General features: G+C 48.6%; 1 protein-coding gene across 9 annotated transcripts; it reads left to right on the forward strand.

Annotated features, from left to right (window-relative positions):
• The first annotated feature begins 281 nt into the window (after positions 1 to 281).
• IKZF4 (IKAROS family zinc finger 4) lies at positions 282 to 25,488 on the forward strand. 9 transcript variants are annotated; one of them, XM_025044658.1, is made up of 10 exons: positions 285 to 865; positions 4,152 to 4,471; positions 8,052 to 8,102; positions 13,434 to 13,527; positions 14,780 to 14,884; positions 15,906 to 16,166; positions 16,828 to 16,995; positions 21,798 to 21,947; positions 22,410 to 22,541; positions 23,130 to 25,488. In XM_025044658.1, exons 3-10 carry the CDS (start codon positions 8,082 to 8,084, stop codon positions 23,888 to 23,890), a joined length of 1,692 nt encoding a protein of 563 aa, XP_024900426.1. In that variant the 5' UTR covers positions 285 to 865; positions 4,152 to 4,471; positions 8,052 to 8,081; the 3' UTR covers positions 23,891 to 25,488. The 9 variants fall into 9 exon arrangements, with proteins under 9 accessions (XP_024900430.1, XP_024900426.1, XP_024900424.1 ...); XM_025044656.1 differs by having other exon boundaries at positions 4,289 to 4,471; XM_025044660.1 differs by having other exon boundaries at positions 4,289 to 4,471; positions 8,055 to 8,102.
• Positions 25,489 to 25,734: the final 246 nt, after the last annotated feature.

The raw sequence follows: 25,734 nt of genomic DNA on the forward strand, positions 1-25,734 counted from the left end.
GGTACTTCTTGAGGCTGGAGAGTGAGCATGTTGCTTGAGGGAGATGTACTGGGATGTGTAATGAGGTAATCCAAAACAAAAGGTGGGGGAAAGGAACAAGAAACAGGTGCAGAGAAGTGAAGAAGTAGGGCTTCCTTCTCAGAAGTCTGTCAACATCTGCAGCGCTACTTAGGGGACTGAACTCAAGACATACTCCCCAATAGATTTTCAAAAATTTGCCACCCTGAAACTACCCCTCCGCCCCCACCCTCGCCCGGCTCCATTCCTACGCAGTTGGCAGGAAAGGCAAAGAATGCTGAGGTTAAAATCAATATTGTCTTAGGAGGTTCTGGGTCAAAATTTGGCCTTAGGGGCAGATGTGCCAGGACACATGGGGTGTCCAATGTGCGTCTAGTTTGCAAATTAGATGCAGATGAAGGAGCAGTCATTGAGTTACCCTTTGCACGCGACCGCGCCTTTCGGACTTGAATCTTTCGGCGCTCGGCTATTCTCCCCTAGCTCTTCTCCCTTCTTTCCCCAGCAGTCTCCCCGGCTCGGGGGCGCTCGGTGTTCGGCCACGCCGCCTGTCGCCTGGTAGTGGGACCGGAAGTTGTTCGGGGGAGGGGAGACGGCTGTGATGGGGGGGGTTTATGGGGGAAACCCGTCCCTCCTCAGGTGAAGCCGCTGATGGAGATGGAGCCGCCGCCGCTGAGGGTCTGGGTCCCGGCTCCGGTCCGGTTGCCACTACCTCAGTGACCCCCACTCCCCCCGCACTGGGCCGCCCGGGCCAGAGTGGGGGACCCCCGCCGCCCCGCCCCCTTTTCCCCCAATACCTAAACCCCTCTCCCTCACCCCCGCAGCCAGCGCGCGCGCGGAGGAGCCTCAGGTGAGTGAGAGGCGGGGCTTTGGCGTAGTGCGGGGGGCGGGGCCTCGGGCGCCGGGGGCGGGGCCTGAGGGGCTTAGGCATGAAGCGAGGGGAGACGTGGGCGCGGGGTAGGCGGGGAGAGGGTCGCTGGGTAGGCTTCCGCCTGAAGGAAGGAAGCTGTCCATGGGGAGTTGGGCGCCAGGCCTCAGGATGGAGGGGGAGGTAGCAGGGACCTAGGGGTCCTAAAAAGGCGGGAGGTGGGTCAAGGCAGAGGACCCAGGACACGTAAGAGCTGGTGTGCGTGAGGTTCCTCTGTGGGGTAGACAGATAGAACAGAGGGACAGAGCGGCGAAAGTAGAATCAGAGAGGGTACCTGGGAAAAAATAAGGGTCCCTGAGGTTTGGTCGAGAAGGTTGGAAGGAAAGACAGGCCTCGGTGGGAAAGATCTGGGAGGCAATGAGCAAAGCGTGAGAAATGTGGTAGAGAAGAAACTTAAGGTAGAGGAAAAAGTGCTGTCTGGGGTACTGTGCAGGGTGAGAAGTCTAGGAAACCGGAGAAGCAAGGCTGAGAAGGAAGAGATTCACTGTATGAGCCCTAAGAAAGAAATGTAACAGGAAGTGGGTCTAAACTAAAAGAGCCCTCCATGTACCCCCTCAGCGTCATCCCAGTTATTTTCTTACCCTTGTTTGTTAGAGTTGTAGATTCTCACTTTTTAAATTTTTGTTTGAATTCTATGCTTTTTTTAAAAATCGTGACTGATCTTGTCTGAAGACAGTGGAATGTTTAATGGAACATGGACCTCTAGATATGAGATGTTTAGGAAATAAGGTACTTTTTCCCCCTCCAAAGTCAAGAATTTACTGCTTCCAGGAAGATTTGATGCATTACCAACCACATTGTGTCATACCTTCTTTCGCCTCAGTCCCTTCTCTCATAAGCAAAACTGTTTACTGTTGTGACTCTTATTGACCCCTACTTACATGTTTGATAGCTGCAGCTGTGCCCTAGTCTCCCCAGTCTGAGCCCTTCAAGCATCAGTGGTAAGCTTGATATGTTCCTGACTAGTTCACATGTCAGTTCTAGGCCTTCCATCATCATGACCAAGCTGAAGAATGTTGAGGACTGGCTGTCTCCCCTTACTGCTACTTGTTCACTTAGCCTAGATGACGTTCATATGTTCATATCCTTAGGAAAGCACGGAAAACAGGTGTCTGACTACCTAGAATATTTCCACTTAAGAGAACTTAAATTCTGAGGACAAGACCAGATAAAAGGCCAAATCAGACAGTCTTTGAAAGTATAGCATCTTGTTTAGTAGAAATATATTATATGCCTAGCCAGGAATCCCTCATCCCCTCATGGGTCTGCCAGTAGGTCAGTCACTTAGTGTTATGGGGGTGACTTCAGCCTTCCCCACTAACAGCCTAAAGCCAGAGAATTCAGACAGCTCCCTGGGTCATGAGAACACAAGAGTGGCTCCTGAGATAAAAATAAGGTCTTTAAAGAAGAAAATAGCCTTACCATTGGAAAGCAGGAAAAGTTTCACTGGAACTTCTAGGGTGGGCTCCAGGGTGGTGGGAACTGCCTTCACTTTGGCAGCTTCAGAATTATATCTTGCCCTAGTCAGTAGATGCTGATGTCTCAAGCACAAAACATAATGTCTTTGTTGCCTACTGAGTGCAGTTAGTTCAATTGTAGCTTCTGGGCAATCCCCTTCCTTCCAGCAGGTTAAGGATACAACATGTTTTAGGACTTGGCTCAGAAATAAGTCCTGACTTTTTTCCAGTGGTAATGCAACTGAAAGTTTCTTCTTTATTTCTTCTTAGTTTAAATCTGCAGCTTGTACTTCCCAGCATGGGAAGAACGTTATCCCACCTTTTACCCTGTGCCCTCCAGCATCCACAAAGGAATTATTTTCTCCCAGACTGGCCATCTCTCTTCTCTCAGCACGCACACAAAGTAGCCAAGGAAAAATAAAGATAAGTTATTGTTGGGCAGCTATTTCTAGCCTCATTTTACTCTGTGGGAAGAAAAAAGTGTGGGACCCTGTAGGTGCAGACAATGCCACAGACAGAGGGACTCCCTTTCGTTGTTGGTCTCTTGACCCTGCTGGAGAAGGCTCTGAATTCTGGGCTGTTTGATTTGCCTCCTCTTCTCAGAAGAGTTTTGGGCTCTGTATTGGAAACAGAGAGACAGGTTCAAGGTCTGTCAGACAAAAACATCTAAGAAAGGGTAGTGCTGATATGAATGGCCTGGTCTCTCCTGGGGTAGCATCAACTTTGTAGATTCTGCTGGAATACCTATGCTGGCATAGTCCTTGAGCCAAGAAGCCCTGTTTCTACCTTAAAGATATTTAGTGAGTGTCTAGGTTGACTTTTTCCTCAGCCCTGTAATCTCTGAAGAGACATGGGCAGGAAATTATTTTTCTCATCCATAAACCTGTTTTTAGTTCAAGGATTTCAGTCACTAAGATGTAGACCCAAAAACTGTTTATTTTGTCACCCAAGAAAGCAAGCAAGCAGGTTGGCCCCAAACCTTCCAGCTATGGAAATATTTAACTTTGTGCCATGGTGGAAAGAAACCCAGACTAGAAACCTGGATTCTATTTGTCCTACTTCTATCACTAACCAGATGGGTGACTCTGGGCTTAGCTGCTGCTTCTCTTAAAAACAAGAAGTTGCAGATCATCTCTAAGTCCATTCTAGCTCCGAGATTCCCCAGGTTCTAGAACACTCCTGCTCCAAGATCCTCCACAGGAAGAGAGGCTTATTAAATTAGCTTGTCAGAACAAAGTTCTTTGTTAGCAGAGTAGCCTCAAAACATCTTTCTGGTCCAAACAACAGTGAGCTCTTTTGATTAGCATGCATTAAGGACTTCTGGCCAGGACTGCCACCAAAGGCAACTGTTGCTATGTCTTCCAAGTTTTTGCCACCCCATCCTACTCAGAATACTTAGTTGAGACTTCAGTGCAATTTCAAACTTCACCTGATGGAGCTAACCCTCTTTTGGACATCACTGGCTTCAAAACTGATTATTGTAACACTCAAATTGAATTCCTCACTCTACTTTGCCCAGCCTGTTCAAACATAGAGCAGTGACTTTGTGGGGCCTTTCTATAAACACAGGGATTGTATACTCAAGAGTATACCCTGAAAACCCAGAAAGTATCATCGCATGTGCATCCCACCTAGTGATTTAAACTGTTTAGTTTGGACCTTTAATTCCTTAAGTCCTGAAATGAGACATGGGAGGGGTATGACTGTTTCTGCTCCCACCCATAAACCTTAGACTTCTCTCTCTTCTGCAGCCTAAATTGGGAGGACAGGGAAGCACAAAGAACAAGAGAAAAGATGCACTGATCTGAGGTCTAACAGGAGACAACGAGGCGATATTTTCCCACTGCCCAGATGTTGTGTTTCCAGCTCTTACCCCTTCTTATTTTAGAGCCCGGCCATTCCTAGGATGACCTGGGAATTCATCCCTTCTACACTGCTCCCCAAGCACTTGGATAAGAAGCTGAGCTGTCTTCGTCCATGTTATATGTAGACAGAATGTCACCATTTACAGCCTGGTGAAAAATGAAGCAGATCTTCCTGCTGTAAAGACAGACACATGAGCTAAGAAAAGGTGGGTGTTTCCTTTAGGGGGGCACTAGGTTGTCCCTAAAGATCATTTCAGAGCTGCAAATTGCTCAATTTCACGGTCTGTTTCCTGGAAAGGGATACACAGTCAGATTGCAGACAATGCCTAATTCCACCTCTTTGCTCAACCCACTACCTGTTCCCCCTCCCCAATTAGACAAAGCCTTGGTAGGGAGTATAGATAGCCAGCTATATGATTCCAACATGTTATTGCTCAATTTATTCAGTTCATGAAGGCACAGACAAAAGAGGGTGATGCTGTGGTTTGATCTACTTGTAGTAACTGAACTGCTCACTCCCAGGCAGGTGGGAAGTTCTATCTTGTTAATCACTGGACTCCACCTCAGATCTCAGGTCCTAAGGGAGACCAGAGAAAAAATTTCCACTTGTCTCTGTTGTAGTTCAGGAATAATAACCAAAGGATGGCATGGATTCTTGTCACTCTCCACCTCCACCCTCTTTCCTAACAATAGCCCCCTCACTACCTTTCTACCCACATTAGGCCACATGGAGTATGTTTTAAATTCCAATTTTGGAGTGTCATTGGCTCAAACAGGATTCCTTGGAGGATTTGAAGAGCTTTAATTACTTGTGATGTCCATCTCATTTTAGGCCTTCAGAGCCACTACACAGAAAAAACTTGACTTGCTGACATTTTTGTCACCAATAGTTAGAGCTGTGGGAGTGTTTTGCAGAGATAGGGAGATAGGGGTAGTAGCTGATTCCTGACCTGACCTTGGAACACAGACCTTGGATTGGTCCTCACCAGCTGCTTGTCAGGAAGTGTGGTGGGAAATCTTCTATCTGGAAGGGATGCTCATTCCTGTTCACATGTGACATCATATTGATGGGAGAAATTCGAGGCTATGGAAGGCTCTTATTATGGTACCAAATGGATTCAAAAGAACAAGGAAGAAAATCTTTGTCTCCAGAGGTTACAATGACCAACCTTTCCTCTCTCCTCACAGAGATACTTCTTTTGGAATTGGGAGATTAGTAGTTTCTGGTTGTTTTATATTCAACTCACTGAACTGAATTTACGGTACATATGTGCCTACCTCTATCACTGAATGACATCTATGTTGCTATAAAGCCAGTTTCCTTCCAAGATCTTTGAGCCAAACCTGTCTTGTGTAACTAACTTCTCTCTCCTTATATCTCCTTCCTGTGCAGTGTGTCTCCAGTCGGGACTGCCTAATTTGACCCACTTACTCTAAGGAGACACTAAGATCTGCCTGCCTTGCCTGGCAGAGGAGGAGGTTCTTTAAGGGATGGGGAGTGGGAAGATTGGAAGATATGTACCACCTGGGGACTTGAGCCAGTAATGAAGTTCATCTACTGATTTGCTCTTGGCTTTCAGAATACCAGGACTGGGAACAGCAGAATCTGATGCCCTCTGACTTCCAAGGTTACCAAGTTGGCATTTAGACCAGTTGGAGGCAGCTGAAGACTTATGTGGTCCAAAATGTGTCATGGAGTACCTGTTAAGAGCAATTAAGAAGCAGAAGAGCTCAGTTTAGTTCTAGGAACAAAGTCCAACTCAGAAAACAGCTCCTCTAGACCCTTCTGGAAATTGTTTTAGGGCCATTTGGGCAGGTGTCCAAGAATGAGATGCATTTCCTGAGCCAGTGCTGGTTGAATGCTAAGCTTCAACTGCTCTGCCTACCTAATGCTTGTCTAGCCCCTGGTTCACACACACACACACACACAATTGCATTAGCATATTTCTCTTAGTAGAGCCTGTTCAACTTGTTCTTCCTTTTTCAGTAACAGACCTTACTCCCACAGGAACACACCAAAGTAAAAGATGCCTTAATTGATGTTAGAACCAGGGAAAAGCAAGAGATCCATGAAGGCCTTGAGTACCCTGGATTTGAAAGGAAGCAGGGTAGTTTACTGGAAAGAGCACACCTCAGAAAGGCAGGAGACTTGCATTCTTTTTCTTATTCCAGTCTCACCATGAGCCCTGAGACAAGCCAACTGTGCCAAGCCTCAGTTTCTCCAAACAGAAAATGGGGAAAATCCTGCTCACTCTTCCTTCTCCTGCATGCATGCATGGGTGTGTGTGTGTGTGAAGCAAGTCACATGTGGCATCTTGAGCTTTGCAGTAGTTTTGAAAAATCCCAAAGGGCAATTATGGAGCTAATGATTTGGAAATGAAAGGGGCATTTTAAGTACTAGGTGACCCGCCCTCATCTTTGGATCTCTAATCGCCACAAGTTCTCTGGCTAGTTCCACAGGGTATGAGTTTGCTGACCCCTGTGGACTTGGACTCTTCCAATCAAGGAACCACGTATTAGTGTGGCTTGGTCTAGCAGTCAGTCTATGCCAGGGAGGATGTCAAGAAGAGAGTTGAAAATACATTTAGAAAAATTTGTCCTCCATACCTAGTCTTCCTGGGTGAGACTAGCAATCTCTCTGATGAAATCTGCTTTGTGAGTGAAGGAAAGCCCATGTTTCAGGCTTTCTCATGAGACTTAGAGGAGTTTGATGTCCCTCAGCACTAGATAAGAATGACCAAGAAAGAGAGAGAGGGTAATAGATACTTTCCCCCGGTGTACCCTCCAGAACTCCCCACCCCTGCCTCTGTCAATACATTATGAGCAACTCAAATTTTCATCCATCTGCCTTAGTGAGATCCTTCAAAGAGACCAAAAATCCTGGTGGCACCTCAGGCTCTTTCCTTGCCCCACTCTTGTTCCCTAAAATCTGCCCCTGAGGTATTTATTTTTCATTAGGTGAACATGAAAGCAATTTTGGATGAATGTAAATTCCAACTAAACAGATTTTTTTCCTCCTCCCACAGGCTCCTAAGGAGATAATTCATTGCAACAAATTATCACTTTTAATTGTTCTCAGTTCTGGATTGTTTAATACTGTACTGCCAATTACTGCCTGCCTTACCTCAAATAGACTAACCTGCATTTTAAATTCAGACTCACTCCCCCCGCCCTTTAAAAACAATAAAATAGCAAAGTAATTGACAAGAACGTGGGGTAAGCTATTTAAAGGTTTAATTTGTTTATTATACCTTTAGTAGAGGACTCCTCACTGAACCTGAAGCAGGCTGCCCTCCTCCTTTTTCCACTTTCTTATCCCTCTCCCACCAATATCCAAAACAAAATCCCTTGAATGACTGAATCCTGTTTCTTCCTCTTATTACTACTCCATGCTTAACAAGGTATAGAGTCTCTATGGGACTGTGTCTTTGCTTCCCAAGGGCAGAGCTGAGGTGTAACCTGCCTCCTTTCCTACAGCATCAGCTCCACCTACAGGGAGAGGGTCTACTCTCAAAACCATATAACGAGGACCACTCTGGAATAAGACAGTGTTTCCACCCCAGAGGCTGGGGAAGCAGAAGTTATGGGTTGAAGGAGACCCTGGGGCTTATAAGTCAGGATACATTGTCTTTCATGCCAGGACTAAGTATGAAGTTTTTCTTCTTTAGGATAGGGTCCGAACACACTTAAATGATCCTTTAGATTTCTTGTTAACTCCAGAATGTTAGAGAGAAACCTCCTTCCTTCCCAGATCTGGCTTCTAATAGCAGCTATTTTCTTTTTCAGCAGAATCTAAGATGGACATAGAAGACTGCAATGGCCGCTCCTATTTGTCTGGTATGCCTTCTTGTGCATTCTACTTGTAAGGGGCTGGAGCACTCTCCTGTGGAGCAATCTTCAGCCTAGCATTGGTCCTCTGAGTGCCATAGTCACAAAGCTGACACTCACGCTTGGTAATGCTTGGCAGTGTGCATTTGATTTTGGTCATTTTACATTCCCTAGTGATTCTCTTCCCAGACTTCTTGGGGGATAGGGAAAGGGGAAGGGAGTAGGAGGGGAATACGAGTAGAGACTATTAGAAAGGAATGATTTAAAGCAAAGAGATCGAAGGAAGATGTGGTTCCTTCTGTGCTCTGAGGTCACCAGCCAAACATGACATTCTGTCTCAGCCAGGTAGAGAGTGGAGCGGAGTTTCAGACCTCAAAGGCCTTGTGAGGTCAGGTGGGTATGTAAATGAGTGACCCAGGTCAGGATAATGGACAGAAGAGAAGAGTAGGGGATTGTCATGACCTGGAGAACACATATCCTACCTAACATAACATCAGGTCTTCAGTGCACACGTCTCTGCCATGTGGGAATGTGTATCCAGTGTAGCCAAAACTTCCAATTTTTTAAGAGAAATCAGAAATCCAGATTTATCTCGTATGTCTCCATTTAAAAATAATGACTCGATATTTTTTTAAATGTTCCATGGGGCAAGCTAAACTTATCTATAGGCCAAATTTAGCCAGTGGGCCAACAACTTACAGTCTTTGAAGTAGATATAGAGCCCAATCCTTCCCCCAGTCCTTTTCCACGATCATAACATGTAGCTTTTCATACCTGCCAAATACTCTTATGGCAGGTATAAGATCATTGCTTATAGTATGACTGGCTTTTAGAGATATGAAAGTAATCAGGATCCCCTCAGAGTTTAACAAGGGAAAAGAAATAAGGAACTTTATCTGGGTCCCTCTCTAAGGGTATAGGAAAGGGCCTAAGACAGAGTGTCTCTAAGATGAAAGGAATCATTTTGTGGACCATTAGAATGTCAGGGCAGAAAATGATTATAAGAAGTAAGGGAAACCAGGATTTGGTTTTGACATGATGAATATCCCTATCGGAAATCTAAGCACCACTGTAGAAATGACCTATACTTATTTTTTTTTACCCTAAAGTGAAACTGATGGAGGAGTTATGGGCATGCACTAAGGGAGATAGCAGCATAGGTCAGGTACACATATAAGAGTCATCAACAACACCCGGGTAATGTAAGGGACGACATCGACTCTAACCCCTTTTTTATTTAAGGAGGGAAGGAGTTGGAATGAATAAAGGCGTGCAATACCTGCCACATGCTGGACAGAGGGACAGGGATCAAGTGGACTAACTTAATTGAAAGAGACTTTATTGGTACAAAAGTCGTAGCCTTTCTAAGGAACCAGCCAACCTTCCTACCTTCTGCTCAGTTAAGCCTGTTTAGAAAACCGCTACCGAGCAACAACCACACGCAGGACCCCACTTTATTGCTGGGGACCATTCAGATGGATAAAAACCATTCCCTGCCCTACGGTAGGCAAATGAAAAACCAGGAAGGTGGCCGGGGAAATATCCCATGGAGCTCTTTCCAGTGCTATCTCTGGAGAATGTTGGATATTAGAGGGACATTCCTGAGAGAGTTGGCTTCACTGTGCTAAGAAACTAAGCTTTCCCTGCTTCCAGCATGTTGGCATTACTTAGATAAAAAGAGGCCTCTGCACAGGATGGTTTTTGAATGAAAGTGGAGGCTAGAAACCCCTCATCTGTGTTTTGAGAATTCTAGATGTCAGCAGCTACCTTAGAAAGGGAAAAGGGAAAATCAAGGTAGGGCTAACATTGGCCCTGAAAAGTAGCCCCTGCAAGACGGAGCATGGCAGACAGTCCACTTGAGGGGCTTCTGAGATCGTGTTGCTGACCCATCATCTCTCCTGGGCTAATATAGAAGCTGTGGGAAGGCTGCAGTGCACACCAGTGGTTCCCTTCAGGGTCGTCACAGTTCTTCTGCCTACACAACAGGTGGCCCCTCACCTGGCCTCTTGAAGTGGGTATCTCTCTTGTTCTTCAAAGAGATTTTCCTACCTCACAGAACCTAATTCAGAAACTCCATCTTTTCTCCCCTATCTCCTTCTAAAGGTGCAGATCATTCCCTCCTGTGGGAGAGAGGGAAGAGAAGGGAAAAGCCCATTAATTTACCACAGGGATTCTCTCCCCTCCCTCATTCCCTATCTTTCAAGGGAAACTGAATTGCTGAAACATAGCTCATGCAATTAACGGACTGAGCAGTGCTTGTCTCAAGTTTTCTGGGACAGTGAAATGTTTAAGGGAACCTTAGTAGAAAGGGATGCAGGGGTAGGCAGCCCAAAGTTTCAAAGCCCCTCCCACCCCCAAATTCTTGGAATCAGAAAATCTAGTCTCCAAAGTAGGTCAGCACTTCAGTGAGCAGCTCCTCTGGAAGGGAAGGGAGCAGAGGCCTTGTCTTGATAGAGGGCGGATTCATCCAGGGCTGTCGGCGGCCTGCCGAGCCCCAGGGGCACAGGAGGGGAGGGGAGAGGAGGTGGGGAAGCTATACCAGCATTTGCCTGGGACCTGAAAGGGCTCAGGGCCACAGAGCCACACCAGCCTGAGATCAGACTGTGCTGGGCCCTCTCGCTGCTGAGAAGGAGGGGGCTGTCAGTCCCCAGATGTCAGGCGTAGATCTACAGAGCGACCTCCCTCCTGGAGGAGGAGGGAAAGGAGGGAATACGAGTGCCTGAGTTTGGTGGGGGAGGGGCTTTCTGCTGATCTGAGAGCCTTGAAGCTGCCCTGTGTCCTGGGCCCCAAGACCTCTGGGGCCTTGGCTTCCCCAGCTGGCGGAGGATTGGGCCTTCCCTGGGGGCCCCCCTTTCTCCCTCCCACCCTGAGGGCCCATCCATCTCTCTCTCTCTCTTGCACACACTCTTGCCTCTCTCAGGCATTTGTTGTGCAGTTCCTCTTTGTCTGCTGGGCACGAGGGCAACAGCATCTGCCTTCCCCTCCCTGTGCATACACACCCCCACCCCCGCTCCTTCACTGGCTTTGGTAAGGGATGCTGTAGCCTAGCATCCCCCCCCACCCTCCAAGAACCAGACACACATATACATTCTCTCCAGCCCCCTCCCCAAGCACATCCAAGGGTGCACTCGCTTGCGCGCGCTCCTCTCTCTCTCTCTCTCTCTCTCTCTCTCTCTGTATCTATCTCTATCTGTCTCTCTATATACATATATATACACACACATATATGTATATGTGTATATACATATATGTATCTCTCTCTCTCTCTCTCTCCCCTCTCTCTCACACACACACACACACACTCACTCACTCACTCACTCACTCACTCACACACATACACCCTGGGCTGAGCTCTTCTTGCTGGCTGCAGCCGTGGGCCCCTGCTCACCGTGCCGCTGCCGCTGCCTGCGAAATGACGGCGGTTCCCCTCACTTCCAGGAATCCACGCTTCCTGGAAGGTGAGTGGCTGGGCTCACCCCTGCCTGCCACCGAGACGCAGACATGCACACACCACCCGCACTCCCTCGCCGTTTCCAAGGCGGCGGCCGCATTCGCACCCCAGGGTCTCACCGGCAAGGGAAGGATAATGTAAGTTCAGGCAGAAGGTGGCTAGTGGAGGGGGGAAGGGGGGTGCTGGGGCTAGGGAGCCAATTCAGTAACAACTCCCGAGCCTGAGGAGAGAGAGGATGGGGGCTGTGTGTGTGTGTGTGTGTGTGTGTGTGTGTGTGGCGGGGGAGGGGGCGTTCCTCCTTACACTTGCGGAGGATGGGAAAGGGTGTTTGGTGTTGCTAAGCAAAGACTGCGACTTGGACAGTGGGAGCTTGTGGTGACATCTTGATTAGGCCTTGGGGACAGATGTAGAGCTGCCCAGAGTGAAATGCCGAGACAGGCCTGGGTGGGAATGGGTAATAGGGGGAATCAAGGTAAAGGGAACCCTTGGCAGCAGATGCTTTAGCCTGGAACAGAGATCTGAGGGGCCTCAACCTCCTCCCCACAATAGAGCTGGGGATGGGCGGCTTTCTTTGCTCCTGTACCCACTATTCCCTGCTAGCAGGCTAGCATCCTGCTACCCTGGAGTCCCTGGTCAAGAAAGAGAAAGCAGTTAGGATGAGGTCCTTTGCAGAGAAGTGTGGAGGTTCTCCGACCTCATGGCTATTCCCTAGAGGTAGCCACTCTGAGGGATCAAGGAAGGGCAGCAGGAGTAGAAGGCTAGTCTCCTTCAGCTCATGAATACACATTTAGCTTGTAGAATATTACCCTGGTTCCTGTCTCTCTCTTCTCTCCCTCCTGCTTTTCTGCCCTATACCCACCTCCTAGTTCCTCTGATGTGAATTTCATGATTTGGCTTTGCCCTCTGGGGGTTCAGCCAATCTATGATGACTTTGACCAAGAAAATGTCTCTGAGACCTGAGAGAAGCCTTAATTCTTGGCTCTGACAGTCTGGGATTTCTTGGGAGTCCCAGGCATTTGAAATTCCCTCACTGGGGTTTCTGAGGCTGAGAGAGGAACTGCTGGACTTCCTAAATCTGATTCTAGTCCTTTTCACCCTTTTACCAGAAATCAAAATCCCTAGAACCTCATAAAGATTTTCCAACCCCTGAAATGATTCATTTTTATGTATTAGTCCCGTAAAAGTAGACTTGAGCCTGTTTTTCCCTCTTACTTTTATCCTAGGGAGGGTCATGGCATCAAAGAACCTCTTGAACTACTGGTGTGACTCTGGAGGCACCTGCTCTTCCTTCTCTTCCCAGGCCTTAATAGGGAAAGCCACAAAGGATGTTTCCCCTTGTCCCTAGATATCCCTTTAAGGATATTTCCCCCCATATATCAAGCCCCTGGCCCCAAGAGGCAGCCTCAACCTGGTAGGCTGAGACCAGCAATGAATTTCCAGCAAGCTCCTTCATCCTTCTAGGGTCAAGGACTTGATGCCAGGGCCCAGAGTCCTGTGCTTCCCCCAATACTAACATCAAGTGATTTAGGGCAAGTCAGCACTATTTGAAAAGGAATGAACCCTTCTTAGAAACAGTACATGTAGTTGAAAGAATGTATTTTCAAACTGTGTCCGGGTCTATAAGTCTCAACCCACAACTCTGAGATACTCACTTCATTATATGTGTGTGGTTCTGATTTGGGGCAACTTTTGTAGATAACCATGGCTCATCTAAAGAGCCGCAGCTGGGGAAACTCAGTTTTAAGCCATAAGGCTTTTTCTATAGATAGTGAACGAATTTCCTCAGGCTTTGATGGGATAGAGTGGGGGAAGTGGGACTTTTAGGAGAGGATATGAATGGGAAATGGTCCCAAAGTCCTGAGTGGTTGTTTTCTTCCCACTGACCAAAGCTGGAGAGGGATCCCTCAGGAGGGTGTGTTCCGGATTTCTTGCCTCAGGCCCACGACTCCAACCATTTTATAATGGAATCTTTATTTTGTGAAAGTAAGTATGTATATAGCTGGAAAATTGGGTAAAGTACTAATAGGTGGACTTTAGGGATGAATTTTAGGGTTTGTGTATGTCTCTTTCATATTTAGGCCTGTGTGCTCACATCCATGCATGTTCATGTTAGCAGATAATATAGAAGGCTACGGGTATGTTTATCCCAGTAGGTATGTTTTCTTTATGTGCATCCACATATGTGATCTCTTTCTGTGTCTCTGTGTGTGTTTATCTACATGTGTTTTATTTCACCTATATATTTATGTAGAAGATTGTGGGGAGGAGGGACTTTTTTTAAAGACACGATTCATATCTTCAGGTGTGTTATTTGATTTTTAAAAACGTGAAATTTTCAAAAATTTTTACAAAGCAATTTGTCAACAAGTTAAAATGAATGTATTGAAAATAAACTAATTATTTCACTGTCAAGGTAGCATCAAGTAGTAAATATTTGGTTGGAATCATATCAGATAGGGGGCTTTTTAGAGTAGTCAAATTTTTGCTAATTTTAGAAAGTCTAATGGGCCCAACTCTACCCTACTGAAACAATGAGTCCCAGTCAGCTGTGTAGGTGGTTGTTAAGGACATGGGCTCTTACCGTTTGTGATCAGATCCCAGTTACACCACTACCAGCTATGTGACCTTGGACAAGTAGCATAGCCTCTTTTGTGCCTCAGTTTCCTCACCTGCAAAGTTAAGAGAATATTGGCACCTACTTCATAGAGTTGTCGTGACGATTAAATAAAATAGTTCATTCAAGGTGCATAGATCAATGCCTGGCACGTAATAAGCACTCCATGCTAGCTGCCATTATTATGACTGCCATTATTATCATTAGATTCCGAGACAGTTCCAGCTGCCCTTCCTGCAGATCCCGAACCTGGTGTCGGGGGCTCCGGAGAGGAACAGTAGGGAAGAACGTCTGTCCTGAGCCGCCTCCCTCCTGAGGCCCCCATTTTCCTCTCCACCCTGGCCCGCCCAGCCCCAGCCCTGCTTCCTGTGGACGTCAGGCAGTGATGCTCTTCCCCTCAGGCCTAGATAAAGGTAGGGTGGGCAAGACCCAGCCACTGAGTTCACGGAAGTCAGCTCCAGACACCCAGGCTGTCAAGGGCACAAGGTATGGTGCCCAGCATACAATACCGCTTTGTACATTGATACAAGATAAGTGTAACTGAATTTTGATAAGATTTGGCAATGGACAGTAAATGGCTCCAGCTGCAGCTTCACCTGCCCTCTTGTTCTCTCCTCCAAGGTAGCGGGGACTCATCTTTGGAGAAGGAGTTCCTCGGGGCCCCAGTGGGGCCCTCGGTGAGCACCCCCAACAGCCAGCACTCTTCTCCCAGCCGCTCACTCAGTGGTAAGTGTACCCTCCTTCCCTCCCCTGGCACTAGGCACCCCCCATTTGTGTTTGTCCCTTGATTCATCTTCCACTGGCAGCCATTTCCCCATCGCTGCCTCCTCCTGATTTCTTGCTCGGAGTTTCTAAAAGTACTAAGGAGCTTAGTGTCCAGGCTTTTCCTGACTTCTGAAAGGAGAGTAAAGGATCACTGCCAGACTAGGATGAAATTTGAGAGGGGAAAAAAAAAAAAAAAAACCATGATGGGATTAAGGTAAAGGCCCCAAAGAGATAGTCTGGAGTTGGAGTAGCAGGTAGATAGAAATGGTCCTGAGCTGGAGTTAGATAGGAAATAGAGATGAGAAGGATCTCCTCATCACACCCTCCCATAATTATCCTGCCCAGACAGGGTCCCCATGACTGCCCCTCCTCAGCTGGCCCTAGATCTGTGACATTCTCTAAATGGTTGGAATAGCCAGGAATGTAGGTCAGAGCTAGAGCCAAAGCTTTCTTCTCCACGGTGGCTCCTCCCTCCTCCATTCCCCTTTCCAGATTTTTATGGAGGGGAGTAGAGGGGCTCAGTCTTATGGGGTGGAAGGATAATGTGAGCCATGTCTGTCTTCTAGTTTTGCTCTCTCTTTAGCCCTGTCTCTTCAGTCTTCCTAGGACCGTTTTCCTGCCAGTTACTGGCTGGCTTCCTGCCCAGGGCCAAGCCAGACATCTTTCTTAAAGACAAGAGAGTGGGGAAATAGGCTCCCCTTAGCCTCCTCCTCTCCCCAGTGATAGAAGACATCCTATGTACCCCAACTTTTTTCTCTTGAAGCCTATTTGCCTGGTCAGTGGGATAGGAGGAAAAGGTTATTTCAGGTCCCAGCAGGACCCTGATATCACTACTCAGGATGCCTAGAATGTTGGCCCCTTTTTGAAGCCTGAATGTCTCAGGACTTGGAGACCCCTTTTGGACTTCAGGAGTGCCATTCTGGCCTGGGGGCAGGCTCTCCCCTTTGCCTGTCTCTATCCTAAATACCATCCCGCCCTCCAGCCAACTCCATCAAGGTGGAGATGTACAGCGATGAGGAGTCGAGCAGACTGCTGGGGCCAGATGAGCGGCTCCTGGAAAAGGACGATAGTGTGATTGTGGAAGACTCATTGTCGGAGCCCCTGGGCTACTGTGATGGAAGTGGGCCAGAGCCTCACTCCCCGGGTGGCATCCGGCTGCCCAATGGCAAGCTCAAATGTGATGTCTGTGGCATGGTCTGCATTGGACCCAATGTGCTCATGGTGCACAAGCGCAGCCATACGGGTGAGTAAGCCAGGGGCTCAGGGAGGAGCTCCTGGTTTGGCTGGAGATGTGGAGGCAGTGCTAGGAGGCCATGCCTGGAGTAGGGCAGCCTCAAAAGGAAGGGTCTCTCCTGGCACATTTTCTAGCTGAGGAAAAAGGGTAGGGGGTATGGAATTTAGAGTTCCTGAACACCTGTACTTCCCTGCCACTTTCCTCAGCTTTTGTTAAAAAGAAGAGCTGATGCTTTTCTCATGAAGTGAGAGAGGGGAAAAAGTGTTGTAGCCTCAAGAAAGATCTTATAGTCCAATGAGGGTAGGACTCCTGGGTATTGTTTGGGCCCTCCCAGCTCATGATAAAGAAAAAAAATGGAAAACAGAAGCCTCTTCTCAGCTTCCTTGGGCTTTGGGCTCCTGGGGCAGAGGGAGCCCTTTGGGGCTTGGCTTTTGGTAACGGCCTCTGCCCTTCTCCCTGCCACAATCCGCTAATCCACACCTTCCCAAGGTAAGACAGTTCCCAAGGGATCTTTATTAAGCAGGATTTGTGTGAGTAGCACAGCCCCACCTCTCAGAAATGCGTTCTGAGCACCTTCCCTCAGGCACTGTGGGGTGGAGGGTGGGGAACTACGTTCAGCCTTCAAAGTTCCTCACACCCAGTCCCCTGGAATCTGTTCTTTCACTTACAGGTGAAAGGCCCTTCCACTGCAACCAGTGTGGTGCCTCCTTCACTCAGAAGGGGAACCTGCTGCGCCACATCAAGCTGCACTCTGGGGAGAAGCCCTTCAAATGTCCCTTCTGCAACTACGCCTGCCGCCGGCGTGATGCACTCACTGGCCACCTCCGAACACACTCGGGTCAGTAACCTTTCCAGTGGGAGAAGAGGGGATGAGACCAGTACACCCAGTAAATAGAGTTCAGCAATTTTTCTCATATCTGGGGAGTTACAGTGTCTGTCACTGAGGAAGGCAGAGCACCCCCGGGGCAGATAAGGTCCTGCCTCTCTAACCCCTCCTCTGGGCAGCAGGCCCATGGGGAATTTGGAGGACTCTGTGAGGAGGTATTTTACATCTGCCACAGTCTGTGACATGGACCAAGAGGAGTATGAGTGACGTTCTCGGCTCTTAACAGTCACCTTCCCTGTTTTTAAAGTTCATGCTGATGGCAGAACCATCTGTGCCCCATCACTCCCCACTTCTGAGCACAGCACCAGGGAAACCCCTCCTTTCATGATGGGATTAAGGTAAAGGCCCCAAAGAGATAGTCTGGAGTTGGAGTAGCAGGTAGATAGAAATGGTCCTGAGCTGGAGTTAGATAGGAAATAGAGATGAGAAGGATCTCCTCATCACACCCTCCCATAATTATCCTGCCCAGACAGGGTCCCCATGACTGCCCCTCCTCAGCTGGCCCTAGATCTGTGACATTCTCTAAATGGTTGGAATAGCCAGGAATGTAGGTCAGAGCTAGAGCCAAAGCTTTCTTCTCCACGGTGGCTCCTCCCTCCTCCATTCCCCTTTCCAGATTTTTATGGAGGGGAGTAGAGGGGCTCAGTCTTATGGGGTGGAAGGATAACGTGAGCTATGTCTGTCTTCTAGTTTTGCTCTCTCTTTAGCCCTGTCTCTTCAGTCTTCCTAGGACCGTTTTCCTGCCAGTTACTGGCTGGCTTCCTGCCCAGGGCCAAGCCAGACATCTTTCTTAAAGACAAGAGAGTGGGGAAATAGGCTCCCCTTAGCCTCCTCCTCTCCCCAGTGATAGAAGACATCCTATGTACCCCAACTTTTTTCTCTTGAAGCCTATTTGCCTGGTCAGTGGGATAGGAGGAAAAGGTTATTTCAGGTCCCAGCAGGACCCTGATATCACCACTCAGGATGCCTAGAATGTTGGCCCCTTTTTGAAGCCTGAATGTCTCAGGACTTGGAGACCCCTTTTGGACTTCAGGAGTGCCATTCTGGCCTGGGGGCAGGCTCTCCCCTTTGCCTGTCTCTATCCTAAATACCATCCCGCCCTCCAGCCAACTCCATCAAGGTGGAGATGTACAGCGATGAGGAGTCGAGCAGACTGCTGGGGCCAGATGAGCGGCTCCTGGAAAAGGACGATAGTGTGATTGTGGAAGACTCATTGTCGGAGCCCCTGGGCTACTGTGATGGAAGTGGGCCAGAGCCTCACTCCCCGGGTGGCATCCGGCTGCCCAATGGCAAGCTCAAATGTGATGTCTGTGGCATGGTCTGCATTGGACCCAATGTGCTCATGGTGCACAAGCGCAGCCATACGGGTGAGTAAGCCAGGGGCTCAGGGAGGAGCTCCTGGTTTGGCTGGAGATGTGGAGGCAGTGCTAGGAGGCCATGCCTGGAGTAGGGCAGCCTCAAAAGGAAGGGTCTCTCCTGGCACATTTTCTAGCTGAGGAAAAAGGGTAGGGGGTATGGAATTTAGAGTTCCTGAACACCTGTACTTCCCTGCCACTTTCCTCAGCTTTTGTTAAAAAGAAGAGCTGATGCTTTTCTCATGAAGTGAGAGAGGGGAAAAAGTGTTGTAGCCTCAAGAAAGATCTTATAGTCCAATGAGGGTAGGACTCCTGGGTATTGTTTGGGCCCTCCCAGCTCATGATAAAGAAAAAAAATGGAAAACAGAAGCCTCTTCTCAGCTTCCTTGGGCTTTGGGCTCCTGGGGCAGAGGGAGCCCTTTGGGGCTTGGCTTTTGGTAACGGCCTCTGCCCTTCTCCCTGCCACAATCCGCTAATCCACACCTTCCCAAGGTAAGACAGTTCCCAAGGGATCTTTATTAAGCAGGATTTGTGTGAGTAGCACAGCCCCACCTCTCAGAAATGCGTTCTGAGCACCTTCCCTCAGGCACTGTGGGGTGGAGGGTGGGGAACTACGTTCAGCCTTCAAAGTTCCTCACACCCAGTCCCCTGGAATCTGTTCTTTCACTTACAGGTGAAAGGCCCTTCCACTGCAACCAGTGTGGTGCCTCCTTCACTCAGAAGGGGAACCTGCTGCGCCACATCAAGCTGCACTCTGGGGAGAAGCCCTTCAAATGTCCCTTCTGCAACTACGCCTGCCGCCGGCGTGATGCACTCACTGGCCACCTCCGAACACACTCGGGTCAGTAACCTTTCCAGTGGGAGAAGAGGGGATGAGACCAGTACACCCAGTAAATAGAGTTCAGCAATTTTTCTCATATCTGGGGAGTTACAGTGTCTGTCACTGAGGAAGGCAGAGCACCCCCGGGGCAGATAAGGTCCTGCCTCTCTAACCCCTCCTCTGGGCAGCAGGCCCATGGGGAATTTGGAGGACTCTGTGAGGAGGTATTTTACATCTGCCACAGTCTGTGACATGGACCAAGAGGAGTATGAGTGACGTTCTCGGCTCTTAACAGTCACCTTCCCTGTTTTTAAAGTTCATGCTGATGGCAGAACCATCTGTGCCCCATCACTCCCCACTTCTGAGCACAGCACCAGGGAAACCCCTCCTTTCACTCCCATCTGCCCTAGGCCCCACACCTGTGTTCGCTTGCCCCTGGCAACATCAGAGGTCTGTCCTCTCCTTTACTTTTTACTGGTACCTGAAAATATCCAAGGGCCTCCCAAACTGGAAGAAAGGAAGCCTAAGTAAAGATTATCCCATTTCTGTTCCCCATCCCAAGACGCTTTCTCCTTATCCTTACCAGTGGGGAGAGCGAGGGCCTGGAGGTCAGTGTTTGGAATAGTGCCGGGGAACTGGACTAACCCAATTTTCTAGCCCAGCCAAGACTGAATCAATATCTGCTTGAATGAGCTGGACAGATAGCACTTTTGAAGCATTTTACGAAGTTTTAAGCTTTTGGCTTGGATTTGGGAAGAGGCCAAGAGCTGAAGTGGCAAGAAGGAGGGAGCTCAAGATTGGGAGAAGGCAGGAAGAAGGGCAGGGGGGAAAGAATTAGTGGGGTCTGTCCTTGGAAACTTTCCTTGCTATTTTTCTCTTTTCCTAAACTCTCCTGGGCCAGGATTAAAAGGGACAGAGCAATCACCTCACTACCCTCTACTTTTTTCAGCCACCTACCTTGTTCTAGGTTCTCTCACCGTGGAGCCGGGACCTCTTTATCTCTATGTATGTGGAGAAATGGGGAGAAAGATCATCGTTGATTCATGCTTTATAATCTATAAAGCATTTCGCTTGTGTCTCATGTGACTCTCATAACAATTCCAAGGTAGATGTTATTATCCCCATTTTGCTGACAAGGAAACTGAAGCTCTGGAAAAAGTAAAAAAGATTTGCGGGTCACAGAGCTATTCTGCAGCTTCGCTGGAACCCCATCAAGGTCCAGTACCAGAGATTCCTGCTCCTTTCCCTCAGAAAAGGGGTGGCTCCCCCTGCTGGTTTGGAACAAGGAGGGCTTGGCCCCTAGAATTCTTAACAACAGGGAGGCCAGTGGGAGGAGGATTTTGGATGTTCTACAGGAGATTATTAAGGACAGAAGAAGACACAGTTATACTGTTGGGTCCCATTTTTGTGAGATGCTTTCTATTACAACCCACACTGTAAGAAGAAAGGGGTCCCTCTCTAGATGTTAAACCATTTCCCCAAGTCTTGGGTGGATGGGGACCATGGCTTTCATTGTATCCCCCAAATACTTGGGTTTACAAAGCAAGAGCAAAATGGCAGTAGATTGATTAAATCAAGGTTCAGTTTAGGTGGGGCTGGGGGTGGGGGGCATGGACCAGTACAGGGGGCCAGTTGTATGGGGAGGTGCTCCTGGAGATACCTTGCTCAGTAGTTGCAAGATACATAAAATAAAATATACAATACCTTGTTTCTCTCACTTTTTTCTCTCCTTTCACAAATATCTCAAAAGTTGTCTTTAAAGGAAGTGTCGATCTCAGTTTTCCCAACGTTTTTTTCTTTAGTTGAAGCAAAATCTTTATAACTTGTTCTTTTTTTAAAAAAAGACCCGCAAAGTTGTTCTTTTTCTTTTACTCTTCTCCTTTGTTTTCCTCTCTGTTCTTTTACTCTTTTTCTCTTCTCAGAATTTCTCTATCAGTGATGATTTCTCTGGGGCTCTCTTGGTATCTCAGTGTAGAGAGACAGAAAGAAAAATAAGCAGTAAAACCAGGCTAAGAGTGGAGGTAAAAAAGTACAAGTAAAGGTCAGTGAAAACTGCCCCTCCCCACGTCGGCAGATCTGAGGGCTCTCATTTATGTCACCCCAGCCCACCACTTTCCCCCAAACCAAAGCAGATAGTTCGTAAGCAAAAAAATCCCCTTGTCTGATAAACAGCACTGACACCCACCTGCCACATGGAAAGGTTAAACCACAGTCTGGGCCCCAGACTCTGAGATCCTGGGGTGGGGCCAGCCTGCCTGCCAGGGATGATCCCCTACAAAGTCCCTGGGTCCTTCTTTCCTTTGAACAGCAATGGCCACCTTGAGGTCCACTAGCAGTCCATTGCTGTATGCCCTGGGTTGCCTCTCTCCTCCCATAGCTGCGCATTGTCTCTCTTCTCCAAGTTTGGTCTTCAGGCCATGCTTACAGCTAAAGTTGGGGAAGGGAAGACAAATAGAAGAATTCAACTGAGCAAGATCCCTTCCTCCTAATGCTAATGTACCTCTCCTCCTGGTTGATTTTGTAGAGTCAGGGCACAGAGAGAAGTAACTTTGATGGTATTTCTCTCCTCTCTCCTCCAGTCTCCTCTCCCACGGTGGGCAAGCCCTACAAATGTAACTACTGCGGCCGGAGCTACAAACAGCAGAGCACCCTGGAGGAGCACAAGGAGCGGTGCCACAACTACCTGCAGAGTCTCAGCACTGAAGCCCAAGCTCTGGCTGGCCAACCAGGTGGGCTATAGGCAGGATTATGGGGGAGTTGAGGGCAGGGCCAGAGGGAGTGCAGGACAAGGGTAATTCCAGCTGCATAAAGGGATGAGGTCCGTGGAAAAGGGACAGTTACCTCAGTAAATCTGCCAAGCACCCCAGTTAGTGCAGAGCCCCCTGGTAGGTGCTACATATAGGGAGACCCAGAGGTAGGGGAGTATTTGATCTATGTCCTCAGTCTAATGGGAGAGAGGGAACACAAAGAAGTATAAAATCAAAGGTCAAGTGTATATAATTGACCCCAATTATCTGACATGTTGCTGGGATGAGCCCTAGATGGGGTGAAGTAAGCAGAACCTAATTTCCCAGGCATTGGGTGTGATCTTCCTTGGCTACTGACCTGCTGGTTTTTCCCAGGTGAAGGCTGCTGGGCCAGTGCTAACCCCACTCAGCTGCTACTACCTGTCCCCACCTCCCTCCCACTAGGTGATGAGATACGTGACCTGGAGATGGTGCCAGACTCTATGCTGCACTCATCCTCTGAGAGGCCAACTTTCATTGATCGTCTGGCCAACAGCCTCACCAAACGCAAGCGTTCCACACCCCAGAAGTTTGTAGGTAAGAGTCCAGTTGGAGAGGAGACATCAACTTTAAGCCATAGCTCATCTAAATCTGAGCTCTGGTAGCCATTAGACTAGTTAGGTCTGGAGATTTGATTGAAGGAAAGAAAGCAGTCTGGTGGTCTCTGGTGCTCAGCCTCTGTACTCAGAACAGGAGCGGAGTGAAGAGGGAGAATTTACCTCAAGAGGATGGAGAAGGGTCAGCGTTGAGGGCTCTTGTGGTAGTTCTGTGAGGAAGGGGTCAGGGGACTCTAGCTCTCCCAGTTTTTAAGAATACCAAGGACTTCAGTGTATGGCTGCTGAGAGAAGGGCCTCAGAATCAGAGGGAGGAGATGAGTATAGGGCCTCCCACCTGGCCCTGGTCATCAGCTCCCTAAGGACCTGAAACTTCATAGAGAGTAAAGAAAGAGGTATTAAAGACCAGTGGGCTGGGACTGAGTCCTTCTCACAATTACAGCCTAGAGTCAGGTGTGGCCCCAAAAGGTACCTGACCTCGACAGCCATCCCCATGGGTGAGAAAACAAATAATCCTGGGGAGCTCGGGAGTTCTCTAAACCTAGCCCTGCTGAGAGCTTCTTCTCCACAGGTGAGAAGCAGATGCGCTTCAGCCTCTCAGACCTCCCCTATGATGTGAACTCGGGTGGCTATGAGAAGGACGTGGAGCTGGTGGCACATCATGGCCTGGATCCTGGCTTTGGAGGTTCTCTGGCCTTTGTTGGGGCAGAACATCTGCGTCCCCTCCGCCTTCCACCTACCAATTGCATCTCAGAACTCACTCCTGTCATCAGCTCTGTCTACACCCAGATGCAGCCCATTCCCGGTCGACTGGAGCTTCCAGGGTCCCGAGAAGCAGGTGAGGGACCCGAGGACCTGGCTGATGGAGGTCCTCTCCTCTACCGGGCCCGAGGCCCCCTTACTGACCCTGGGGCTTCCCCTAGCAATGGCTGCCAGGACTCCACAGATACAGAAAGCAACCACGAAGATCGGGTTGGGGGAGTGGTAGCCCTCCCTCAGGGTCCCCCACCCCAGCCACCTCCCACCATTGTGGTGGGTCGGCCCAGTCCTGCCTACACCAAAGAGGACCCCAAGCCACAGGAGGGGTTACTACGGGGCACCCCAGGCCCCTCCAAGGAAGTGCTTCGGGTGGTGGGCGAGAGCGGTGAGCCTGTGAAGGCCTTCAAGTGTGAGCACTGCCGCATCCTCTTTCTGGACCATGTCATGTTCACTATTCACATGGGCTGCCATGGCTTCAGAGACCCGTTCGAGTGCAACATCTGTGGTTACCACAGCCAGGACCGGTACGAATTCTCCTCCCACATTGTCCGGGGGGAGCACAAGGTGGGCTAGTGACCCCCTGCCCTCCCCTCAGTCTGCCACTCCACTGCCCCACCTATAGAAGTCCAGCTCTGTCCCCACCTTATCCCAAGGAGTTTTGCTGTGTAGCCCCCACCACTGGCTACCTGACTTTACATTTGACCCTGACCCTTCCTCACCTGTACTCCCCTACTCTGACTGATTTAAGCATTGTGATGAAATAAGTCTTTTGCTTATATTTCTCCTTTTTTTATATTTCTCATCTCAGCATACTGAGTTATTTATTGAATAGTTGATTTTTCTTTTGCTTTTTTTTTTTAACTTACATCAGTCACTTGCACTCCCCCGCCCTCCTTCCCACAGTCCCTTTCCACTTTAGACCTAATTTTTCTCTCTTTGATCTGGCTTTCTCCAACAGCGCCGGGGGGTGGGAAGCTCCTCTTATTTATAAGGGACCTTGAGCTTCTTGCTCTAAGTCCTCACTTTTTGCATTATGTGATTCTTCAGTTTTGATGCTGATAGCTCCCTCTGGCACCACCTTAGCTCTGTGGCATTATGTCTTCTCTCCGGGACCCTTCAACCTGGTACTCCATACCTCTTGTGCCCTCTCACTTTAGGCAGCTTGCACTATTCTTGAACAAATGAAGAATTCTCTCATTTGGAATTAGGAGGGGCTGAAGAAATTCTCCCCAGTCACCGTGAGACTGAGGGTCCTCCTGACATCCCCCTGGTTATATGAGTTCCCCAAAGCTCACATTCAGGATCTCCCTCTAGGATGTGATATATCTCTTCCCGCTCCTCGAACAACCCTTGCCACTGCTCTCTACTCTCTTCAAACTGCCAGTCTACTCAGTGGTAGCTTTTCTCTCCGTGGAGTGCCCCAATTTTATATTCTCAGGGGCCAAGGCTAGGTCTGCAGTCCTCTGTCTCTGACACGTTGGGAGCCACAGGTGCCTAACTGGGAACCAGGGCATGGGAAGGGGGTGGGTCAAAATTCTTCTCATACTCTTCCATCTTTCAAACTTCTTCACTCTAGTGACCTTCCTAGGCTCTCAGGGGCTCCTGCAGTCCCCATCCTATGAGAAACTAGTGCTTTGCTGTCTGGTGATAAGGGGGTATACAACCCCTCAGTCATGCTGCCTTCTTCTCCCCCCCAGCAGGATTCACCCTCTCATTCTCGGGCTCCTGGGCCCTGTTCTTAGGATCAGTGGCAGAGAGAAAAGGGTGTCTCTTTTCTCTCTAAATTTCAGTATAACCAAAAATTATCCCAGGACGAGCAAAGGCATGTGCCCCTTACCCCATTCCACTCTTGTCCCAGCAAGAATAGGATGGGCACAACTGAAAGGGGGTCATCCGTTACTGCCCTCTTCTATACTCAGCTCCCAGATGTAGGGCAGGAGGGGGCACTCTCCTGGCTCCTGCAGAGATCCCTGGCTATTTGGGTAACCTAGTTAGTGAGAAGGGGGCAGGAGGAGATACACTCCACTGCAAGTGGAGGTCTCTTTCTACGAGAATTCCCTGCCCAAGGCCACAGCCATCCCATTCTCTGCTTCCTTGAGATTCAAACCAAAGGCTGTTTTTCTATAGTAAAAAAAAAAAAAAAAAAAAAAAAAGAAAAAGAAACTAAAAAACCAAACACAACACCTCACAAGTTGCAACACTTGGTCCTTCTCTCTCTCTCCTTATCCCTTCCATCCTTCTTTCCACATGTCCTTTCCTTATTGGCTCTTTTGCCTCCTACTTTTCTCACTCCCTATCAGGGATAATTTAGGGGGATGGTAAAGGGTTGGCTAAGGAACAGACCCTGGGATTGGGGCTTTTAAGGGCTCTAAGAAGAGTCTACCTTGCCCTCTTATGGGAAGGGAGACCCTAAAAAC

The sequence above is a fragment of the Pteropus alecto genome, unplaced genomic scaffold (assembly GCF_000325575.1).
Source record: "Pteropus alecto unplaced genomic scaffold, ASM32557v1 scaffold433, whole genome shotgun sequence".
In the NCBI taxonomy this organism is placed as follows: domain Eukaryota; kingdom Metazoa; phylum Chordata; class Mammalia; order Chiroptera; family Pteropodidae; genus Pteropus; species Pteropus alecto.

Coding starts and splice junctions, on each gene's coding strand:
- IKZF4 (XM_015586981.2), top strand. CDS start 11,595: ATGCACACACCACCCGCACTCCCTCGCCGTTTCCAAGGCGGCGGCCGC. Junction 21,948..22,409: donor AGCTCTGGCTGGCCAACCAG/GTGGGCTATAGG, acceptor CCCTCCCACTAG/GTGATGAGATACGTGACCTG. Junction 22,542..23,129: donor CACACCCCAGAAGTTTGTAG/GTAAGAGTCCAG, acceptor TCTTCTCCACAG/GTGAGAAGCAGATGCGCTTC.